The 18,637-nt window shown below is 55.0% G+C and overlaps 8 protein-coding genes across 8 annotated transcripts; 4 read left to right on the top strand and 4 right to left on the bottom strand.

Annotated features, from left to right (window-relative positions):
- Window positions 1–865: 865 nt before the first annotated feature.
- Window positions 866–3,558, top strand: CTAM01_04035 (R3H domain-containing protein; the record flags this gene model as incomplete). The annotated part of the gene is made up of 5 exons (XM_060520065.1): window positions 866–916; window positions 1,003–1,871; window positions 1,922–2,254; window positions 2,304–2,778; window positions 2,827–3,558. 5 exons carry the CDS (start codon window positions 866–868, stop codon window positions 3,556–3,558), a joined length of 2,460 nt encoding a protein of 819 aa, XP_060385486.1.
- Window positions 3,559–4,116: 558 nt separating this feature from the next.
- Window positions 4,117–5,390, bottom strand: CTAM01_04034 (Mov34/MPN/PAD-1 family protein; the record flags this gene model as incomplete). Its single annotated transcript, XM_060520064.1, has 2 exons — window positions 4,117–5,118; window positions 5,280–5,390. The coding sequence occupies 2 exons, from the start codon at window positions 5,388–5,390 to the stop codon at window positions 4,117–4,119; spliced, it is 1,113 nt and encodes a 370-aa protein (XP_060385485.1).
- A 513-nt stretch (window positions 5,391–5,903) lies between these two features.
- On the top strand, window positions 5,904–8,250 carry CTAM01_04033 (uncharacterized protein; the record flags this gene model as incomplete). Its single annotated transcript, XM_060520063.1, has 4 exons — window positions 5,904–5,916; window positions 5,975–6,076; window positions 6,142–6,892; window positions 6,951–8,250. The coding sequence occupies 4 exons, from the start codon at window positions 5,904–5,906 to the stop codon at window positions 8,248–8,250; spliced, it is 2,166 nt and encodes a 721-aa protein (XP_060385484.1).
- A 290-nt stretch (window positions 8,251–8,540) lies between these two features.
- On the bottom strand, window positions 8,541–9,288 carry CTAM01_04032 (ribosomal protein L17; the record flags this gene model as incomplete). Its single annotated transcript, XM_060520062.1, has 2 exons — window positions 8,541–8,948; window positions 9,073–9,288. 2 exons carry the CDS (start codon window positions 9,286–9,288, stop codon window positions 8,541–8,543), a joined length of 624 nt encoding a protein of 207 aa, XP_060385483.1.
- A 624-nt stretch (window positions 9,289–9,912) lies between these two features.
- On the top strand, window positions 9,913–10,908 carry CTAM01_04031 (uncharacterized protein; the record flags this gene model as incomplete). The annotated part of the gene is made up of 2 exons (XM_060520061.1): window positions 9,913–9,933; window positions 10,063–10,908. The coding sequence occupies 2 exons, from the start codon at window positions 9,913–9,915 to the stop codon at window positions 10,906–10,908; spliced, it is 867 nt and encodes a 288-aa protein (XP_060385482.1).
- A 456-nt stretch (window positions 10,909–11,364) lies between these two features.
- On the top strand, window positions 11,365–12,120 carry CTAM01_04030 (uncharacterized protein; the record flags this gene model as incomplete). Its single annotated transcript, XM_060520060.1, has 1 exon — window positions 11,365–12,120. One exon carries the CDS (start codon window positions 11,365–11,367, stop codon window positions 12,118–12,120), a length of 756 nt encoding a protein of 251 aa, XP_060385481.1.
- A 771-nt stretch (window positions 12,121–12,891) lies between these two features.
- Window positions 12,892–14,556, bottom strand: CTAM01_04029 (aldehyde dehydrogenase; the record flags this gene model as incomplete). Its single annotated transcript, XM_060520059.1, has 3 exons — window positions 12,892–12,917; window positions 12,976–13,317; window positions 13,371–14,556. The coding sequence occupies 3 exons, from the start codon at window positions 14,554–14,556 to the stop codon at window positions 12,892–12,894; spliced, it is 1,554 nt and encodes a 517-aa protein (XP_060385480.1).
- A 2,279-nt stretch (window positions 14,557–16,835) lies between these two features.
- CTAM01_04028 (uncharacterized protein) lies at window positions 16,836–18,195 on the bottom strand (the record flags this gene model as incomplete). The annotated part of the gene is made up of 3 exons (XM_060520058.1): window positions 16,836–17,138; window positions 17,251–17,537; window positions 17,649–18,195. The coding sequence occupies 3 exons, from the start codon at window positions 18,193–18,195 to the stop codon at window positions 16,836–16,838; spliced, it is 1,137 nt and encodes a 378-aa protein (XP_060385479.1).
- Window positions 18,196–18,637: the final 442 nt, after the last annotated feature.

The raw sequence follows: 18,637 nt of genomic DNA, 5'->3' as shown, positions 1-18,637 counted from the left end.
GCTAAGGTTCTCTACTACGTCTCTGCGACCGAAGATACCTCGCAACTGATAGAATACAGAGAGAGAGAGTGTGTGTGTGTATGTGTGAGAGGGCCTCACGCAACACGAGTGTGAGATTGAGACATAACGTTGTCATCGGATTACGGATATCAGTACTTATTGAACCTAGCGAGTGAGGAGTGCGTGAGTGATTGATCTCGCACTGCAAGTTACCCGGGGTGAGTGAACAAGAAGCTGAGAGGTCGTTGGCTCCGTTCTCCAGTTTCCCCATCCTCTTTTTTCCCTTTGCAGCGCAATCCCAAAAACCCACACCACAGCTCTACCAATTCCCTCCCACTACCTTAAACCATCGTCTGCACCACACCACCCACACCACACCCCTCTCCCCCAAGCCCGTGACGGACTATCCGCCTCACAGGCCGCCAAAATTTCACGTCGCCTCGTCTCAACCGCTGCGCGCCTATCTACCAGCTTCCTGCAACCAACCTTTCCCACAACCACTGACGGATAGTCACTCAGGCGCACATCTATTCGACGACGAAACACGCAACGGACAACTCCCATTTCTCCCCTGCAACGAGAAACTGGGTCCATCATTCATCCAACATTCAGGAATCCAAAAGCTACGATGACGACCTTGTCCCGACGATGATCCACGGTATTTCTTCCTCTGCAGGCTCGCCTTGATCCAGTTTGTTCCTTGCTTTCGGACCTCGTCTTTAATCCTTTTTGACCCGGTCTCTTATTTCGTCTCATCGCGCGCCTACCATTCTACCTGCGCGAAGCTACTTCAGTGGACGACTTTCATTTCCATCTCACTACCCACGGCTGAAGTTGGGCCATCCTCCGAACCTCTTCACTGGCTATGGCTACAGCCCAGATGCCATCTGACATTCCTAAGCCATCTTTCGCAAAGGTGCGATTTGCTCCCGAGCTACCCCTCGTTCTCGAAGCTCAGTAGTTGCCTAGTGATGAATGCTGACAATCTCTGCGCTATTCTAGGTCGCTGCATCGGCATCAAAAGATTCCCAACCCGTCACTACCGTCAGACCAGTTGCTGCGCCAGCTCAAGCCCGTCCCAGCCAAGCTTCTTCTACCGGTGCCGCCTCCATACCCGCATCTGCCACTTCAGACGCAGTTGATACTCGCCAATCCGCAATCATGAACTCTACGAAGTCTGCGCCGACTGTCGCTAAGCGCGAGCCCACCCTGTCCAAGAAGCCCGATGCGACCGGTGCCGTGTTGGATGGATTGAAGGATTTGAGCATTGGGCAACCGACACCGAGCCTTGTTGTGAACGGAACAGGCTCTTCGTACGCTGAGCGATCAAAATCTATAACCAAGGATGGATCGGACGACTCCCAGAAAGCTGACTCCAGCTCGGAGCTCGGTACCAAGCCTCCCAGTCTGGACGGAAAGAGTATTACGTCGGGAACGACCTTTGCGCTGGACGAGAAGGAATCTCTGAGGCCGGATGACAGTGCCAGCGTCAAAGCCGCTGCTGCCGAGGATGACGATTCCTTCTCATTCCGGGGGCCAAACCTACCAAACTCCAGAATGGGTTCCGACATTGCGGCGCGTGCTAGAGGCATCATCCAGCTTGGCGACATGCCCGATCGCCGTCTAGCCCAACCTATCTCCGGCTCCTTGAGCCAAGGCATGATCACACCGCAGAGTGCTTCGTCAGATCAACCACAGATGCCCATCCCTAACGCTCTGTCTGCTAATCTCCCCGACTCTGCCAATCTCTTGAATACCATCTACGGACAGGCACCGGATGAAAAACTCTTGGAGGCTATGGCTTCCCCGAAGGATCGACTGTTTCTATTGCGATTGGAGGCCGAATTGATCAAATTTGTTCAAAATTCCAAGTGAGTACTGACGGATTGAATCAATGTGCAGTCACTAACAGCGATATCAGAGACCCGTACATGGACTTTCCGCCTTCAAATTCATTTTGTAGGATGCTCACACATAAGCTGGCTGACTACTACCGCATGACGCATCAGTATGAAGCTCGTGTGGGATCTGTCCGAATCTTCAGAACCCCTTACGCCAGAGTACCTGAGTCGCTTGCTAGTATCGCTGCTCCGGAAACCAATGCCGAAACGCCTCCTCCTCCAGCGGTCCTGCCTCGAAAGATCATGCGACGTGGGGAGGATGGGGAATTCGGTAGCAACAGCGCTTCTCCATCCAAGGCCACGTCTGAGACCGGCAGTGACTCTAAGGATAAGTCTGCTGCGGCAAATCAGAAGTATTTTGCCCTTCCTCCTAGAATGATTGCAACTTGCTGACTTGTTCAGATTGTCGAGAGAGCAGCGTGAAGAAGCGTACAAGCAAGCCCGAGAGAGAATATTCGGCAATTCTGAGAAGACTGGGGAATCTACGCCTGGTATGTGTGACTATCACGTTTCCTTCGGACCGCCACTGATCGTGTTCCAAGATAACGAAATCGAAAATGGCGTTTCACGTGCCAGCTCCGTTTCGGCGAGGGAAAAGCCTGGTGTCAGCAAACGGGGCAAGACTGGGAAGCAGAGACGGGATGATTCAGACAGTTTCGACTCGAGACACAACTACACACCATACTGGGGGCCGCAGCAGCAGACTTGGGTGCCTCAACCTCAGTATGTTCCTGTGTCAAACCAGTACGGTGCGCCGGTGCAGCAACCGTATCCCAATCAGATCCCCGCAGCCCCTTACAACACTACACCCACGCAAACATTTGCTCCCATGATGCCTAACGCGGGCTACAATGCGGGCTATCCTAACATGACACCGGTAAGAAAACTCTTCCGTCCTCAACTTCATAAAGCTGATCGGGACTAGTATCCGCCTCCGGCAAACCAGGCCCAGTTCCAAGCTCCTCCGAATGCGAGGAGCTATGGTGGTTCTGGCCCTACTCCTCCACAGCAAGGTTGGCAACCACAACCAGGGTTCGGACCGGCGCCGGTGCCGATGACTCCACCTTCGACGGCTAATGCCACGGCTTACACGCCTCGGGGTATGTCGGCGCCGCCCAGTCAAAGCACTGTTCCGTACATGTACGGGCAGTTGCCGGCCAACATCAACCCGAACGACCCAAAGAGCCAGCATCCCATCCCCGGCAGCTACAATCGCCACGCCTTCAATCCCAAGACGCAATCATTCGTCCCTGGGGGTGGCATGTCTCCGATGCAGCCACCACAGCCGCCATTCAGTGCTCCTGGATCTCACCACGGTAGCCCCCAGATCGGCTCACCACATCTGGCATACGCCGGTTATCAGCAGCAAGGACCACCAGCACCTTACGGCTATGCCATGGCGAGGCAAGGATCGAACAACTCGATTCCTTCCTACCACCCGCCTCCGCCCCAGCACCCTCATCACTTGAACCCTATGCCTCAAGCACCGGTTCATCATATTCCTCAACACCCCCCGCAACACATACCACAAAACCCCTCCCCTCATATTCCCAATAAACCCGCCATCCCTCAGGGTCCGGCTGGACAGACGTTCAGCCACCTGCCCCACTACGGCAACCCTGCTACTTTGCCGCAAAAGCCAAACATGGGTATTTAGGTACACGCTTGATGTTGTTGGACGGTCCATGGCAGAATGAACGGCGTACAGGGGTTTTAAAGGTACAGCATACTGGCGTTCACACAGGAGGGATAGGATGGCATCAGATCATGTAGGCTATTGCATGCTAGAACACTTACGCACCTTAATTATCACTCAAACCTTTTTCCAAACTTTACGTACGTCGCAAGCTGAACAGACGTCTCTTGTGTGTGTGTCTTGAATATTTGCATGAAAGCGTGAATAATCATCATTGCAACTGCCTAGCGCATTCTACCCTAGGCCGTCTAATTCTGCCACTGCCATAACGCCATGATGGTTTTATCAAGTGTGGATTCCTCATGATGCCATGCTTGCTAACCTTGCGGCAGAAAATTCCCCAGCATCGCGGGCCAGCTTGTCCTAGGTCTCTTTCAACCTCTCGACCTCCTATCTCCTTTTTAAGGGGTGTTAGGTTTGGTTCAGTCCTCTCTTCCACATGGCTTTTTGCATGTAAAAGGAGAAATTCCTCTCTTTTTCTTTTCTTTCTCAAACAAATTAGCTTGTCCCCTTTTTTCTTTACTCGGTAGGTTCCCTCGGCTCGCGAGGCTCGCGGGGCTCCCTGGGCTCTCCCCTCTGGCCGCCACCACCACGGCCGCCGCCGCGTCCACCGCGCTTGCCGCCACGCTGACCACCCCGCTGTTGCTCGCCCTTCTCGCCGCCCTCGGTCGTCTTGCCCTCGCCGTCCTTCTCGCCGCCGGTGAGGTTGGCAACAGCCAGCCGTTGCGACAGGTCGATCTGGGTACGAATGGTGTTGGCCAGGTAGGAGACCATGAGGACGTCCTGGATGTGGTTGTTGAAGTCGTGCTCAATCTGCTCGGGGTCGACCTTGGGCGCGAGGGAGAGGGCGTTCATGAGGTACTGGCCGAGGGCCTGGTTGGGCTCCTCGTCCTCGTCGAGGATACCGTTGACCCAGTCGCTGACGCGCTCGATGAGGTTGGCGCCGGACTCGATGGAGCGGGCGAGGCCCTCAATGTCGGAGACGACGGGTGCGGTGCGGTCCTCGGTGTCCTTGGCCATGGAGATGGCCTCGAGGGCGCTGCGCTCGGCATCGCCGTACATGAGCTTGTGGGGCACCTGGATGAAGAGGCAGCTCTCGGCGGCGCGCTCGGCGTTGACGGCGACGGGGGCGGAGATGTAGCATCGGGCCTCAATGTCGGAGGTCGGGTCGGTGCTGATGGTGAGGTGGACGGCGGGGTGGGGGAAGGTGCCGGTCTCGGGGGAGGCGAAGAAGTTCTGGATCAGGGCGGAGAAGGAGTTGAGCTCGTGGGTGGTGGTGTACCAGCCCAACAGGGACTCGCGCGGGTTGGCCTTGAGGGTGAGGGCGAGCATGTTCTTCTGGTAGTCGACGTCCACCTCGACCTGGTCCTCGTTCTCGGTGTGGGGGATGGCGAAGCAGGAGCGCACTTCGACCTCGGTGCCATCTTCGGAGCGGACACCAACGAGGGCGCCGATAACGCGGGTTGATTGCGTATCGCGGATGTCTCTTCGCACGGCATGGTCGAGAATGGAGAGGATGGCCTGGAGGGAGTAGGTGGGGTTAGCGACGAGTAATTGGGGTTCCCCACGGGGGGTAAGCTGTATTAATGATGAATGTGTATATATGTCATGGCCTTGTTAAGGTCTATGACATGTCTCGGGTAATGATATCAGGTCCTGCAGCGTAGCAAGATGTGTCGTACCTGGGGCTGGATGTTGACGGTGAGCGGGGCAATGTTGCCTGGGATGCCAATCGTGGCCGGCGCGATGGGCCGCGACAGGTGGAGGAACTTCTCGGTTTCGGCGACAGCCATGCTGGGCAGGTTGGATCTCGGGTCGTCGAGGTTCTTTCGAAGGGGGAGACCTGCGGTTGAGGAGGAGATATCGAGAAGAGGAGGGGAGGGGGAGGGCGGGTTTCGGGTTGGTGGTGATGCGCGGGCCAAAAATTGAAGAGTGGGTTTGGGGTCTCTGGTCGGAGCGTTTTTTCGCGATAGGTCGCTTCAAAAAATCGTCGAACTCTTTCGCTTTCTCCTAGTGGGCGGTTTGCCGATTTTGCGATTTGTGGTTGGCCCCTACTGGGTTGTGCGCGCTAAGATAAGACACGATAACGGTCTCTGTGGCGGAAGTGCCCCGCTGTGGCTAGTGACTACCTAGTGTGGGATTTTCTGCAAGGCTGATATGGCCGACTTATAACTTTTTTTCCGTCGACCAAGTGAATGAGTTTTGCTTCGGTGAACAACACTTTTTAATCTATTTTTTTCTTTTGAAAGCTCATACATTGCTGTCTGTGTTTACCCAGAACTTGCACTGACAGAAAGTAAGATATAATGGGCCCAAGAGGTAGAGGTCGGGCCGGATTCCGGGGAGGAAGCAGAGGCGGTGCCCGTGGTGGTGGCAGAGGAGGTGCAAGAGGAGGCACAAGAGGGAGAGGAGGTGCGAGAGGCCGAGGTAGAGGAAGAGGAGGCAGAAGATTCGATACTGCACGTCTGGAAGAAAAAGAGTATGTTTAACCTTCCCGAACATTTTATGAAAATTTATGATAATCTAACACTGTCAGGACTTCAGATGATGAGTCCCAAGAAGAGGGAGACTCAGAGGCAGAGGAGGATTCTGATGTCTCCATGTCTGATGATGAGGATGTAGATGAGCAGCCTCAAAACACACGGCCTTATATGGCGCTCCTCCAAGGATTTAAGGAGTCTTCAGAGCCAAGTGCCAAAAGACGGAAGCTCGAGAGCGGCAGACCAGAAGCGACCGCCAAGGCCGAGTCCGAGTCCGAGTCTGAGTCTGAAGCTGGATCTGGATCCGAGTCTGAATCTGATGGCGATGAGGCCGAGGAGGAGGACAAAGATGTTGACAGGGTCGAGGAGGCTGAAGACCCAATGGCTGATTTGGAAGAGGAAGCGGAGCAGAGCGACGATGAAGACGACGTCGATGCCTCAGATCCGTTCGACAGCCACTTCGCTACCCCTGACGAAGCTGTGACGGCGAAGAAAGTCAAGGCGATCCAGAAGAATGACTGGACTTTCAAGCGAACAATGTCCAAGGTTTCAAAGGCTGTGGTGACATACCCTCAAGCGGAAGGAACGGACGCCCCGACGATCCCATCATCGATCTCCGGCTTGGATAGCCTCAAGCTCAAGCAAAAATTGCGGGAGATCGCCTCGAAGAAGATTGGCTCACTCGATACGCTGCAACGAGCGATTGCTCCGACGATATTCAATTACAACGACGTGTTGTATGATAACCGAAACATTCAGAACTCCAACGGCTTACGGCAGCTTGTATGCTTACACGCCGTCAATCACGTCTTCAAGTAAGGGACCTACCTGGACGTGACTTGCCTTGAATTTCAAATGCTTACGTACAAACAGGACCCGAGACAGAGTCATCAAGAACAACTACAAACTCTCGAGAGAAGAGAATGCCGATCTCGAGCTCAGAGACCAGGGCTTCACGCGCCCCAAAATCCTATTCCTACTGCCAACAAGACAATCCTGCCTAACGACTGCAAACACAATCGAGGACATCTGCGCGCCGGACCAGCGGGAAAACAGAAAGCGCTTCGACGATGCGTACACTGACGAGGACGTCAAATTCGGAGACGACAAGCCGGCCGACTTCCGCGACCTTTTCGAGGGCAACGACGACGACATGTTCCGGATCGGTATGAAGTTCACGCGCAAGACCGTCAAGTACTTTTCACAGTTCTACAACTCAGACATCCTGCTTGCCAGTCCCCTGGGCCTGCGCATGGCCATCGGCTCTGACGAAGACAAGAAGAAGATGGACTACGACTTTCTCAGCTCCATTGAGATGGTCGTCGTTGACCAGGCTGACGCCCAGCTCATGCAGAACTGGGAGCACGTCGAGTACATTTTCGAGCACATGAACCTCCAGCCAAAGGACGCCCACGGCTGCGACTTTGGCCGCGTGCGCAGCTGGTACCTTGACGACCAGGCGAAATATTTCCGCCAAACCATCGTCCTCTCCGGTTTCAACACGCCCGAGCTCACCGAGCTCTTCCGCACGCAGTGCCACAATTGGGCCGGCAAGGTCCGCTTCCAGGCCGACTACCCGGGCGTCCTCACGCAGCTAGGCATCAAGGCCCGCCAGACCTTTTCCCGCTTCGAGTGCCGCTCCCTCGAAAAGGAGCCCGACGCGCGCTTCGACTACTTCGTCTCGGCCATCCTCCCCTCCCTCATCAAGCGCGCGAGGGACACCTCGGGCACCCTCATCTTCATCCCCTCGTACCTCGACTTCGTCCGCGTGCGCAACTACTTCTCCGCCAACCCGGCCGTCGCCGCCCTTTCCTTTGGCACAATCTCCGAGTACGCCGACGTCCCCGAGGCCTCTCGCGCCCGCTCCCACTTCATGACGGGCCGGCACAAGGTGCTCCTCTACACGGAGCGAGCGCACCACTTTCGGCGGACGCCGATCCGCGGCGTCCAGCGCGTCATCATGTACGGCCTGCCCGACAACCCAATCTTTTACCGCGAGATCGCGGGAGACTACCTCGCGCGCAGCGAGCAGGATATGAGAATCGAGCCTGGACAAGGTACCGTGCGCATCATGTTCTCAAAGTACGATGTCATGAAGCTGGAACGCGTGGTCGGCACGCAGCGCGTAGGCAAGATGATCCAGGAGAAGGGCGATACCTTTGATTTTGTGTAAGAACAAGGAGAAGGGGGCAAGATGGATGTGTTTTGCTGCCATATTATGGCAGAAGTTAAAAAGTTGTCTTTTTGGAGCTTCCGTAGTATACATGTATACCCTACACGACAGTAATCTATAGACTGGCCAGGTATTTCCCTCTTGATAATACACCATTCTTATCAGTTACATTTTCTTCTCACGCCACATCGTCCTCTCTGCTTTTGAGCAAAGTTTTTGCCCCTATCCAGCAGACGACAGACCTCCTATACCGACTGGCATTGCATCAAAACAAAAGCCTCCACTCGGCTTCACGCCTTCTTGGCGGCCTTCACCTTCTTAGCCTTGACCTTGGCCCCTTCCAACAACTCCTCCTTCTTCGCCGCCTTCGCATCCGACCGGGCCGTGAGAAGCCTGAAGCTGGCCACCATGTCGTCGAACGCCGTCTTGCCGTCCTTGCGGTACCTCGTCACCTTGGCGACGTTCTTCTTGGTCAGGTCGGTGCTGCGGTGGCCGGAGTCCTTGTCGTGGGCGACGGCCTTGGCCGTCATCATGAAGCGCACATCGCGGGGCCCGTCGACGAGCTCGAGGATCGCAGAAGGCGCCTGGTCGTAGGTGCTCCGGGGCTCGGTGCGCAGCACGCGCGTGTAGCCTCCCGGGCGCTCGGAGTAGCGTGTGCGGAGCTCGCCGAAGAGCTTGGGGAGGAGGTCGTGGGGTGTCTAACGTTATATCCTTTTGTCAGTTTCGGTTCGTTCTTTTCGAACCTCGTCTCTGTTTGGGGACTAGTAGCTTCTTCCATCTTGAAGAGCTGCCGAGACCACCAGGGGTGTTTGTCCAACTCACGTAGAGAATCGCCTGAGCTTTCCGCCTCGTCTCCTCGTTGTCGCGCTTCGCGTAGGTGATGAGCTTCTCAGCGAGGCGCTGGGCCTCCTTGGCCTTAGCAAAGGTGGTGTGAATGTGCTCGTGGGCGACGAGGGAGGTGACGAGGCCGCGAAGCAGGGCCTGTCGTGCCGACGAGTTGCGGCTCAGATGCCTGTACTTGGTGAGACCTCCCGCCATGGCTGCTGTGAATGTGTTGAAGTCGTCTCAATTGAGGGAGAGAAGTCGGCGGGAGCAACCTGTTTCGTTTCGTTTCGTTTTCGTCCGTAGGCTGCAGAGGAACGGCTGCTCTGCGTGGTGAACAGGGCGGTGGACTTCGCAGCAGTTTGAGGCTATCGAATCGAATTGGATCGTCAAAAAAGCCGTGCTGATAGCCTCTGGAGTCGCTCGTTGCAATCCGTCGGCTGTCGTCTCCCAAATTTTTGGCGTAGGGTGGTTCGGAGCCTCTGGTTGGCTTAGAGGGACAATTAGGCGGGGACTGTAGTTCAGTGTTCCTGCCGCCAGGTGCTAAGGTACCTTGACCCCTGCCCGTCGCCGAAATCCACCCGGGGAGGCTGAAAGTCGCTCGCTCGCTCGCAAGCCCGATTAATTAACGTCATTCCGCACCGAAGCTGCCCGTCCCGCTTCTCGGAGGTCAATTCAGTGACAAGCGACAACGCCAATTCGATTCGACTTCCTACGACGTGCTTGCTCCAATTGCATCATGAAACCTTGAAGCCGAATACAATCTACGGAGAGGAACTATAATATCAAATCCCAGTCTTCAATTGCGTCCGTCGCATTTGGACTGGATCATCAGCCATCATGGGCTTCACCACTGGATTCGTACGCTACACTCCCTCATCCTCTCTTTCTCTCTCATTCTTTCTCTTGCACTCCAGAAACCTATGACGGAGATTTCATACACGCACTATTAGCATATCGTATAGCTAATTATCATACCTCATCAAACAGACCGGCGGTGTGACCGTAACCCTAGGCGTAGCCTACCTCACAGTCCTCGCCCACCAACGCAACCGCGAAAGCCAGTCCCACACCCTCCGCACCCAACACCACGTCCTCTCCTCCCTCCTCGAGCCCCAAATCCGCATCCCTCCGCCCCTGACACGCGCCGAACAGGCCGTCAAGGACCGCGAGACGCTCCTCACCTCCGCCAAAGACCGTTGGAACCGCGAGGTAGAGAACGCCGTCCGCTGGGCGCAGCGCACCGACTGGGGCGAGGTGCGCGAGGGTCTCGAGAGCGGCGCCGCGCGCTTCTGGGGCGGCACCATTGAAAAGGCCGGCGAGGCGGAGCAGGCCGTCGAGAAGAGCGCCGTCCCGCTGGCCAAGGAGGCTTCGGCCAAGGGCGCTGCCGCTGCGGAGGCGACCGGCGCGGAGGTCAAGAAGGAGGCGCGCAGCGCGTGGGAGCGCGCGAGGGAAAAGAGCCTCGCTGCCGAGGAGGCTGCGCGCGCCAAGGCCGCCGAGGCGAAGAAGCTCCTCGACGCGAAAGCCGCCGAGGCCAAGAAGATTGTCGACAGCAAGGCCGCCGAGGTCAAGGCCGTCGTCGGCGACGTGGTGGACAAAGGACGGCAGCAAGGGGAGGCGGTGCTCGTGGCGGCGAAGCAGGCGGCGGGCGTGGCCGAGGACAAGGTCAGCATCAAGGCCGACGGCGCGGTGGCGCCCGCGACGACGCCGGTACAGAAGGCGCTGCACCAGCGGTACGAGAAGCCGAGCGGATTGACCAAGAGCGTCAAGGAGGTGCTGGCGGAGCGGTACCGCAAGATGGACGAGCAGGATAATACGCAGCTTCGGGGTATTTGATTTGCCGCGGTTTTTGAACCACCTCTCTCTCCCGATTGTCGACATGACAGACGTGGGATTGAGGGGGGCGGGAGGAGAGCGGATGGTGGGATTATTGTACTACCAACCAAACCACACATATAGAATGAAAAACGGCAAGCCTCTTCTTTTTGTTTCTCTTTTGTGGAATCGTCAGTCTTCTTCTCTGGTTCCCGCGGGCGGAAGTGGGACATGGACAGGTGTGAGTGGTACAGCCGGGCCGTTTTTACTCAGATTTCATTTGCCTATAGGTTCTATCATTCAGGGGGATCGCGGAACGGTGGACGAGATCCGAGATCGAGAAAATCGAGGCTTCGCGGAGGACAAGACAGCTCAGCGTCTTCCAACCTTACCCACGATTATACTCTTATGTCGAAAAGTAAATCACCCCTTTACAGACTCGAGACTTAACGCCATCACCGACTCAAAGTACAAACAATGACCACCACATCTCACCAACCATACCCACGACAACATCAGCACCAAGGACCGCGAGCGACCCCCGCCCGCATCTTCATCCGCCTCCGCGACCGCGTCCAACTCTTCCTCGAACGCTTCGTCGACGGAGACACCACGGCACAAGCCGGCTTCAGAACCTACAAGGCGCACCGGGACGCGCGATGGCTCGCCAGAGATCGGGGCCTTGCGTCCGCGGCGCTGGCCGCCGTGTCGAATACCGAGGATGAGCCGAGTCGCCGCAGTAGGAAGAGGAATGCGGCTATGCAGCAGGGTAATCTGGATGTTGCGGTTGGTGGTGGTGACGATGTCGATGAGGGGCTGGTTATTCCCAAGACTAGGGAGCAAGGCAAGGAAAAGCAGATGACGGGGATTCTAGCCCACGATTCTGGGAAACCTTCTACGTTGGAGACGACATCATCAGGCGGGAAAGAGAGACGCCAAACTAGGACCCCTTCCCAGCTGCACAGTCTCTCTAGATCAAGTACGCTCTCATCCATCGTCTCCTCGACCTTCCTGGGAGGTAGTCAGAGACAGCAGAAGAGAAGAAGGAGGAAGAGAGACAGGTCGGACGCTAGGCCGGGCTACTTTGACCCGGACCCGTCACCTGCACTCACCAAACCACCCCGCGCGCAGGCGTCAGTGGTGGTGAGAGATGACGATGATAGGTTGGAGATGAATGTGCCTGTTGAGTTGGCGAAGGGGTCTTGGGGTGTTCCTGTTGGGACTGCGAGGTGATTTTATGGGAATTAGTCAGGGCACACTTCTATTTTGTCGAAACTCGGAAGTTTAGGAGGCAAGGTGTTGAGGGGTTTAGGAGGTGGCCGGTGAATTCGTCTTCCTCCACAACCCTTGATCTTTGCTTCGCTTTGGGTTCAATTCCTGATCGATGAAGGGCTCTCTCCTTTTCTCTGTAGGTCATCTTAGAATTTGCAAAAAATTAGTATGCAACGTGAAACGGAAGAAATGACCTTGATCGCCATACATATTGATTTCATTTGATGACGCAGGATTTCAAACCTCTTTTCACGAACAATGCCAATATTTAACGAACGTCAAAGGCATGCTTTTTGCCTTCTTCACATTACTATCGCATAACGTATAGGAAATGGTATATAGCACAGTACCATACAGACTGCGTCTGAGATGAGGGATAGTACCAAGGCTTCTCTAAGCCTTACATTCACACCCCTTATTTTCATCCCAGCAACATGAGTCCCTTTACTCCAAGCGAGTGTGTCCAACGACAAGTCGAAACTTTTTTCTCGCGTGTCCCCCAGTATCTCTCCAAGGCAGGTCATATCTGAAGGGGGACTAAACTTACAATCAAAGGAAAAAGGTGCGCGAGGGCATGTGTTGTGATGAGGTTGTGGTTTTTTTTGGTAAGAAAAAAACACAGTGACAATCGCACTTGGGAAAGTGTGTTTGGGTACCAGAGAGACGAAACAGCGGAGGTGAAGTGTGATAAACGCTCTTTGTGTTTGAAACTCATTCTTGCAACCCATAACTTCATCCGATCAAAGTCCTAAGAACGCCTTCGCTGGGTTAGGGTGTACATACTTACCAGGGCCAAGACCCATCTCAACAACGCACCTGTAGCACCTTTCGCGCCGAGCCCCAAGACCAACTTGACCCAGTAACCCACCCCGCGGACCTGAATACCATTGCGGTCAAAGTCGGGCTTGTCATTTGTCATGCCTTGAAGGCGCTTGAGCTCCTTGGGGGAGTACGGCATGTAGCGAACACGGATGAATTTCTCCAGCCACGAAGGAGTCTGCGCGACGGAGCGACGGTGGGTGAAGGCGTCGAAGGACGCGCGACCGCGGTAGTTGCCCGTGCCGGAATCACCGACGCCGCCGAAGGGGACAGTCGACATGGAGGCATGGAAGAAGCCGTCGTTGATGGTGGCACCGCCAGAAGTCACCTCGTTGAGGACTTGCAGCAAGTTAGTATGGTCACCTGTCTACAAAACAATGGGCTTTGCTTACTTCGCTTGCTCTCCTGATCATTGCCAAAAGCGAAGAGCGCCAGAGGCGTCCTGTATACCTGGTTCGCAATGTTGATTGCGTCGTCGAGGGTATCATACGGCATGATGGCGAAAACTGGGCCGAAAGACTCATCCTTCATGACGGAGTCGAGCATGGAATCGACCAGCACGGCAGTGGGCTCAATGTAGAGCTGGTCCTCGTCCAAACCACCACCCATGACGATCTTTCCGTTCGTCTCGTCAACCATCTTCTTGATGCGCTGGAAAGACTTCTTGTTGACAATACGAGAGAAGTCAGGGCTGTTCTTGGCGCCGCTGGGGAAGAACTCCTTGTAAGTAGCGTTAAGGCCCTGGATGAGTTGCTCGACGATGGCACGGTCGGCCAGGATATAGTTCTGAGAAATGCAGACCTGGCCGGCGTTGAGGCACTTTGACCACATGAGACGGCGAGCGGCGAGCTTGACGTTGGCGTTCTTGGTGACGAAAGCCGGGTTCAGACCACCCAATTCGAGGGTGACGGGCGTGAGGGTCTCAGCGGCCTTCTTGGAGATGATCTTACCGACGGCAGTGCTGCCCGTGTACATGATCTTGTCCCACTTGACGTCAAGAAGAGCCTGAGTCTCCTGGACAGCACCGTTGATGACGGTGTAGGCCTTGGGGTCAAGAGCAACCTCGAAGATCTTGGTCAGGACCATGGCGGTGGCTGGGGCGCTCTCGGAAGGCTTCAAGACGGCGGTGCAGCCGGCGGCGATGGCGCCGATGATGGGAAGAAGGGTCAACTGGACGGGGAAGTTGAAAGCGCCGATGACGAGAACCATGCCCAGGGGCTCCTTGCGGATGCGCGGCTTCAGGGCGGCGTAGGTGAGAGGCACATCCTCACACTTCTCCTCGGCAGCGAACTTGCTGAGGTTCTTGAGCATGTAGAGACAGTCATTGGCGCACCAGTCGACCTCGGAGAGGACGGCCTCGTGCTTGCACTTCCTCAGGTCCTTGCGCAGGGCATCGCAGAGCTGTGGGGAGTAGTCCTTGATGGCCCAGTAGAGCTTACGGAGCTGGAGGGTGCGGTACTTGAGATCCTTGGTCTTGTTAGAGCGGAAGGTGGCGCGGATGGTGTCTGTGAGGCGGTAGATGTCGTCGGTTGAGGTGTGAGTGAACTCGGCGATCTTTGTGTCGGTTGCGAGCGACATTTTGATGGCGTTGAGATGTGCGGTTCTTCAGTGTGTAAGGGACGGTGCTTCTTTCCTGGACTTCCTTTGTTGCGATGAACCGGACCTAGGGAGAGGAGAGATTCGTGAGGGGAAGTTGGCAATGGTCGGGATTCGGGGTCGCGGAAAAGAAGAGAAGGTGGTGTTGGTGGTGGTAGATAGAGTTGTAAGGGTTGCCTCGACTTATGTAGTCCGAGTAGCAAATATCAGCAGCCAAGCCGATGCAGAGGGCGTCGGTAGCTTTGTAGGGGAAAAGTGATGGATGCGACAGAGCTCCACCTGTGCTCGGCCTCCGTGTCGCGTGGGTGTGATGGATAGGTACCTTAGTTCGTACGCGAAGTGAGGTACTGTGTAGCAAGGTAAAGAGGCACCTTGAATGTGCGGGTAGGGACTTCCGGGCTTAGAAACCTCGGCGCATGAGATGGCCTAACAGGTGAGGTATCTTATTAAGGAGAACGTAGGAAAAGGTCAACCGGGTCCTTGGGATAAGCTGAATCGTTTAGTGATTGTCAATTTCTCACTTCTGGGACGTGGCCAGCAATATTGTTATCCCGTGGGTGGCGCGGAAAAAGAACTATCTGCAGTATTATGGGTGCAATGGCTGATGGCGGGACTTGTATGATGCGAGTGCGAGTGGTGATGTATTACTTGTCTGACCCGTACAGCTGAGAGAGGGGACGGGATAAGGTGAACGCTGGTGAGTGCAGGCAGGGGGGAAGGGAGGCAAATGCGCTGCACTGCACGTTGGAAACGAACTCGCTTCCCCAAGAAGGCGCGGGAAGGGAAGCTACGGGAACGGTGCGGTGCGCTAGACGCATGTGAACGGCACCCAGCAGCACTGCTATCCTTCTTCCTTTCCCCTTCATGGTATACCTTACTAAAGGTCAGGTAGAGAGTACTACGACAGATCCGTAGCGAATGGCGCCGCATAATAGGACGGACAGGGAAAGGAGGCATAGATGTCCCGACGGAGCGGGCTGCGACGGGGACACCGTCCCATCCTGTCCATGTCCTGCGCTGTGGTCCATCTGCCAACGCTCTATCTTTTCCATACATAGGTAACTATTGCTATCGTGGTCATGGAAGCTCTTCGTTCTTCTCTAGTTTGTTCCATGCCCCAAGCTAAAGAATCAACGAGCTGTCTTTTGAAGAGACTAATAGCTTCAGGTGAACCGTCCATCCTCACGGTCCATGTCAGATAACACTCAACAAGATTGACGAGCGCATGCTTGAGCTTTGAGGTTTCCTTAGCTAAAGTCCGAGGCAAAAAAAGCTTGGGAGCTCTAGCCAGGTCGTGCCAGGCTAACTTGGTTAAGACGGGATCACCCAAGACGGCGCCGCCGCTCGCCAATCCCGCTGCTCCGTTTCTTCCCCACATAGGTACAGGGCGCCACCCCCTGCCCATTTGCACCTGCACGATCTGGTCCTAGCCTGCCGTGCCTGCAAAAATTGGTGAGCAGGACATAAGAGGAATAAATTAGAAAAAAGTTGCCGAGGCATCATCACTCAACACGTCTCCATCAATACGGCTGACTAAGGTAGACGCAAGCAATCCCTGTCCTCGAAAAGGCGCGTCTATTTTCCTAACTCATGTTTAGGTCAGGTCCCCCTTTTTGGTCTCAATGAATATGATTTAACCCCATTGTTTCTCTAAAACTCGATTGGGCAAAATAGTCATGGCCGCGGAAAGCGGGTGGGTTCCATCCCGGATTGCTGTTCAACGAAATATGCATATTTGAATGTCATTGACGGCGGCCGATTTGTTTATTAATCAGACGAGAATAGATGTGCCAAACAAAGGACTGTAACCCTCAAACTTTTCGGTCGTCAGTACAAGCTTCTAGTCGTATAAGCTTATAGCACAATGGAAATGATGAGAGGATGGTGTCAGCAATTCGTGGTTACCGCCCATATTTGATAAGCTCTTCCCATCAGCCAGCATTATCCTCCAACCAAGCCGCTGCCAACGAGAAAGCCTTGACTTGTCACATCATATAACATTGATACGGGCATCTAAACGCAAGCCGCCGTTGTTTTTTGAATTTCTATAATTCCGATCTGGCACGGATGTATACATGGAGATGTTACAAGGGCAGGCCAAAGTCCCATGAACGGGACCACGCCGCCTAGTCATACACAAGGTTTCTGGTTCGCTCCCGACCAAGTCTGATAAAACAGATATTGGACAAGAGGCACACCGAGTCTGCGGCACTCAAGCCGAGCAGTGGTAGTGGGTGATGGTGCAAGTACGATCTAACCCTCTACCGACGGCCGAGACCCTTTTGCTTGTTACCGCCCCGGCCCCGGACAGCCACCATCTCGGCCACCTTGCCCTCCGTCTCGGGCGGCGGCGCCGCGAGGAACTGCTCAATCTTCTCCGTGCCGTCGATGACCTGTCCTTCCTCCAGCTTGCCGGCGTCGATCTCGAGCGCCCGCAGGCGGAAATCGTCGAGCTCCTTGCGGCGCTCCTCGTTCATGCGCCACTCCTTGGGAAACTTGGGCTTGTTCTTGAAGACGTGGTGCCGTGTGTCGAGGGGGATGTCCTTGAAATCATCCTTGGGGTCCTGTTGTAGAGTTTTCCATTGTTAGTTTTGGGTTCTCGTAACAAAACTAGACTTGGCAAGCGTGTGTATCGGGGACATATATGCATGTGAAATCGTGAAGACAAATGCTTACCTTGGCGCTGGCAATCAGGTCGTCCACCAAGTTGGAGAGGTAGCGCTTGTTCTGTGCCTGATGCTCGTACTTCTCCGAGCTCATCTTGACCACGTCCGTCTCAGGGTTGTACCGCGGCCCGACAAGCTTGCGGAGCTTGTCCGCCTGCACGTCGGTGAGCCCCAGGTCGGCCGGCGAGAACTGCACAACCACCTTCTTCTCCGCCGGGTGGTGCTCGCCCATGTACGAAGTGTACCGGAAGCGCAACACCTCGTCCTCTTTGGGCGGTTCGAAAGGCTTGGCGAGCTCTGTTTGGATCCGTAGTCAGCACATCGTTCGTTTTGTCCAAAGGGAGAGGGGTTGTAAAGGGGGGTTCTGAGGAGCTCAAAGGAGGAGCAGAAATGGGAATTGCAACGTACTGGACAGCAGCGGCATCTCCCACGCCATGATGCGGTGGTAATGTCTGTACTCGCGAATCTCATCCAGCTTCCCGTGCGCCATGGGCGTGATGTCGTCCTCCTCAAACTCCTCCAACGCGGGATCTATCGGCGCCGTCGGGTCATCGTCATCGTACCAGAACGAATTCCTTTGTACCTGCTGCCTCGGCGACTTCGTCGATCTCAACGGCGGGAGCGGCCCCTGCTTCGCAATCCGCGCCTTCAAGGACTCGGCCACTGACATGGACTGGAACTCGGGGTCTTGCTTCTGGAGCCTCTCGAGCTTCTTCACCTCCTCGGGCTTGAGGCGCGCCACCAGCTCCTCGACGGTCTCGCGCTTGCGGTCGTACGGATCTTCATAGATTTCTTCGCGTTCTTTCCGTGCCTGTTGCGTGGTGCTGGCGGTAAAGGCTCGTCTCTGGGTCGTCGTCGCCGTCGTCGTCGTGCGGGCTGCGGCGATGCGCGGCGTCGATGGTATCCGACGACTGCTGCGGACGCAGAGTCGGAATGCTTGCCCTGTTGCTGCCATGTTGGGCGTGGTTCCGTTTACATTGGCCAGAGGACAATGCTGGTTTTCCTGAGATTGATCGCGCTCTGCTAAGATGGCCAGTTGGGAATTGTCCCCGGAAATTTTTGGATCAAGCTCCAGCCACATCCAACCATCAAGCCACGCATGTGGGTCCTTCGATTGCTAACGCCACAACCATGAGTATAAGTCGATTCAAGGATACGTCGTAAGAACAATCAATATTCTAAGCATCTGAATTCGTCAGGAAAGCTAGTTAGTTTTAGGTAGCTAGATGATACAAAAGCATCAATTACTATTTTATTTCTTATACTAGGGTTGATTAAATGCATGTTCATCAAATTTAGTTTGTGATCTGTTATACTGTGATCATCAACAGCCAGTTCTAATCGATCAAATTGTCTCTTCTATGTCAATACTTCTTAAATTTTGCGGCTAGGTCAAC

Source organism: Colletotrichum tamarilloi (genome assembly GCF_030869305.1).
Source record: "Colletotrichum tamarilloi strain Tom-12 chromosome Unknown Scaffold_9.1, whole genome shotgun sequence".
NCBI lineage: Eukaryota > Fungi > Ascomycota > Sordariomycetes > Glomerellales > Glomerellaceae > Colletotrichum > Colletotrichum tamarilloi.
The sequence above is the reverse complement of the archived record's forward strand: the minus strand, read 5'-3'. Positions and strand labels throughout refer to the sequence as shown.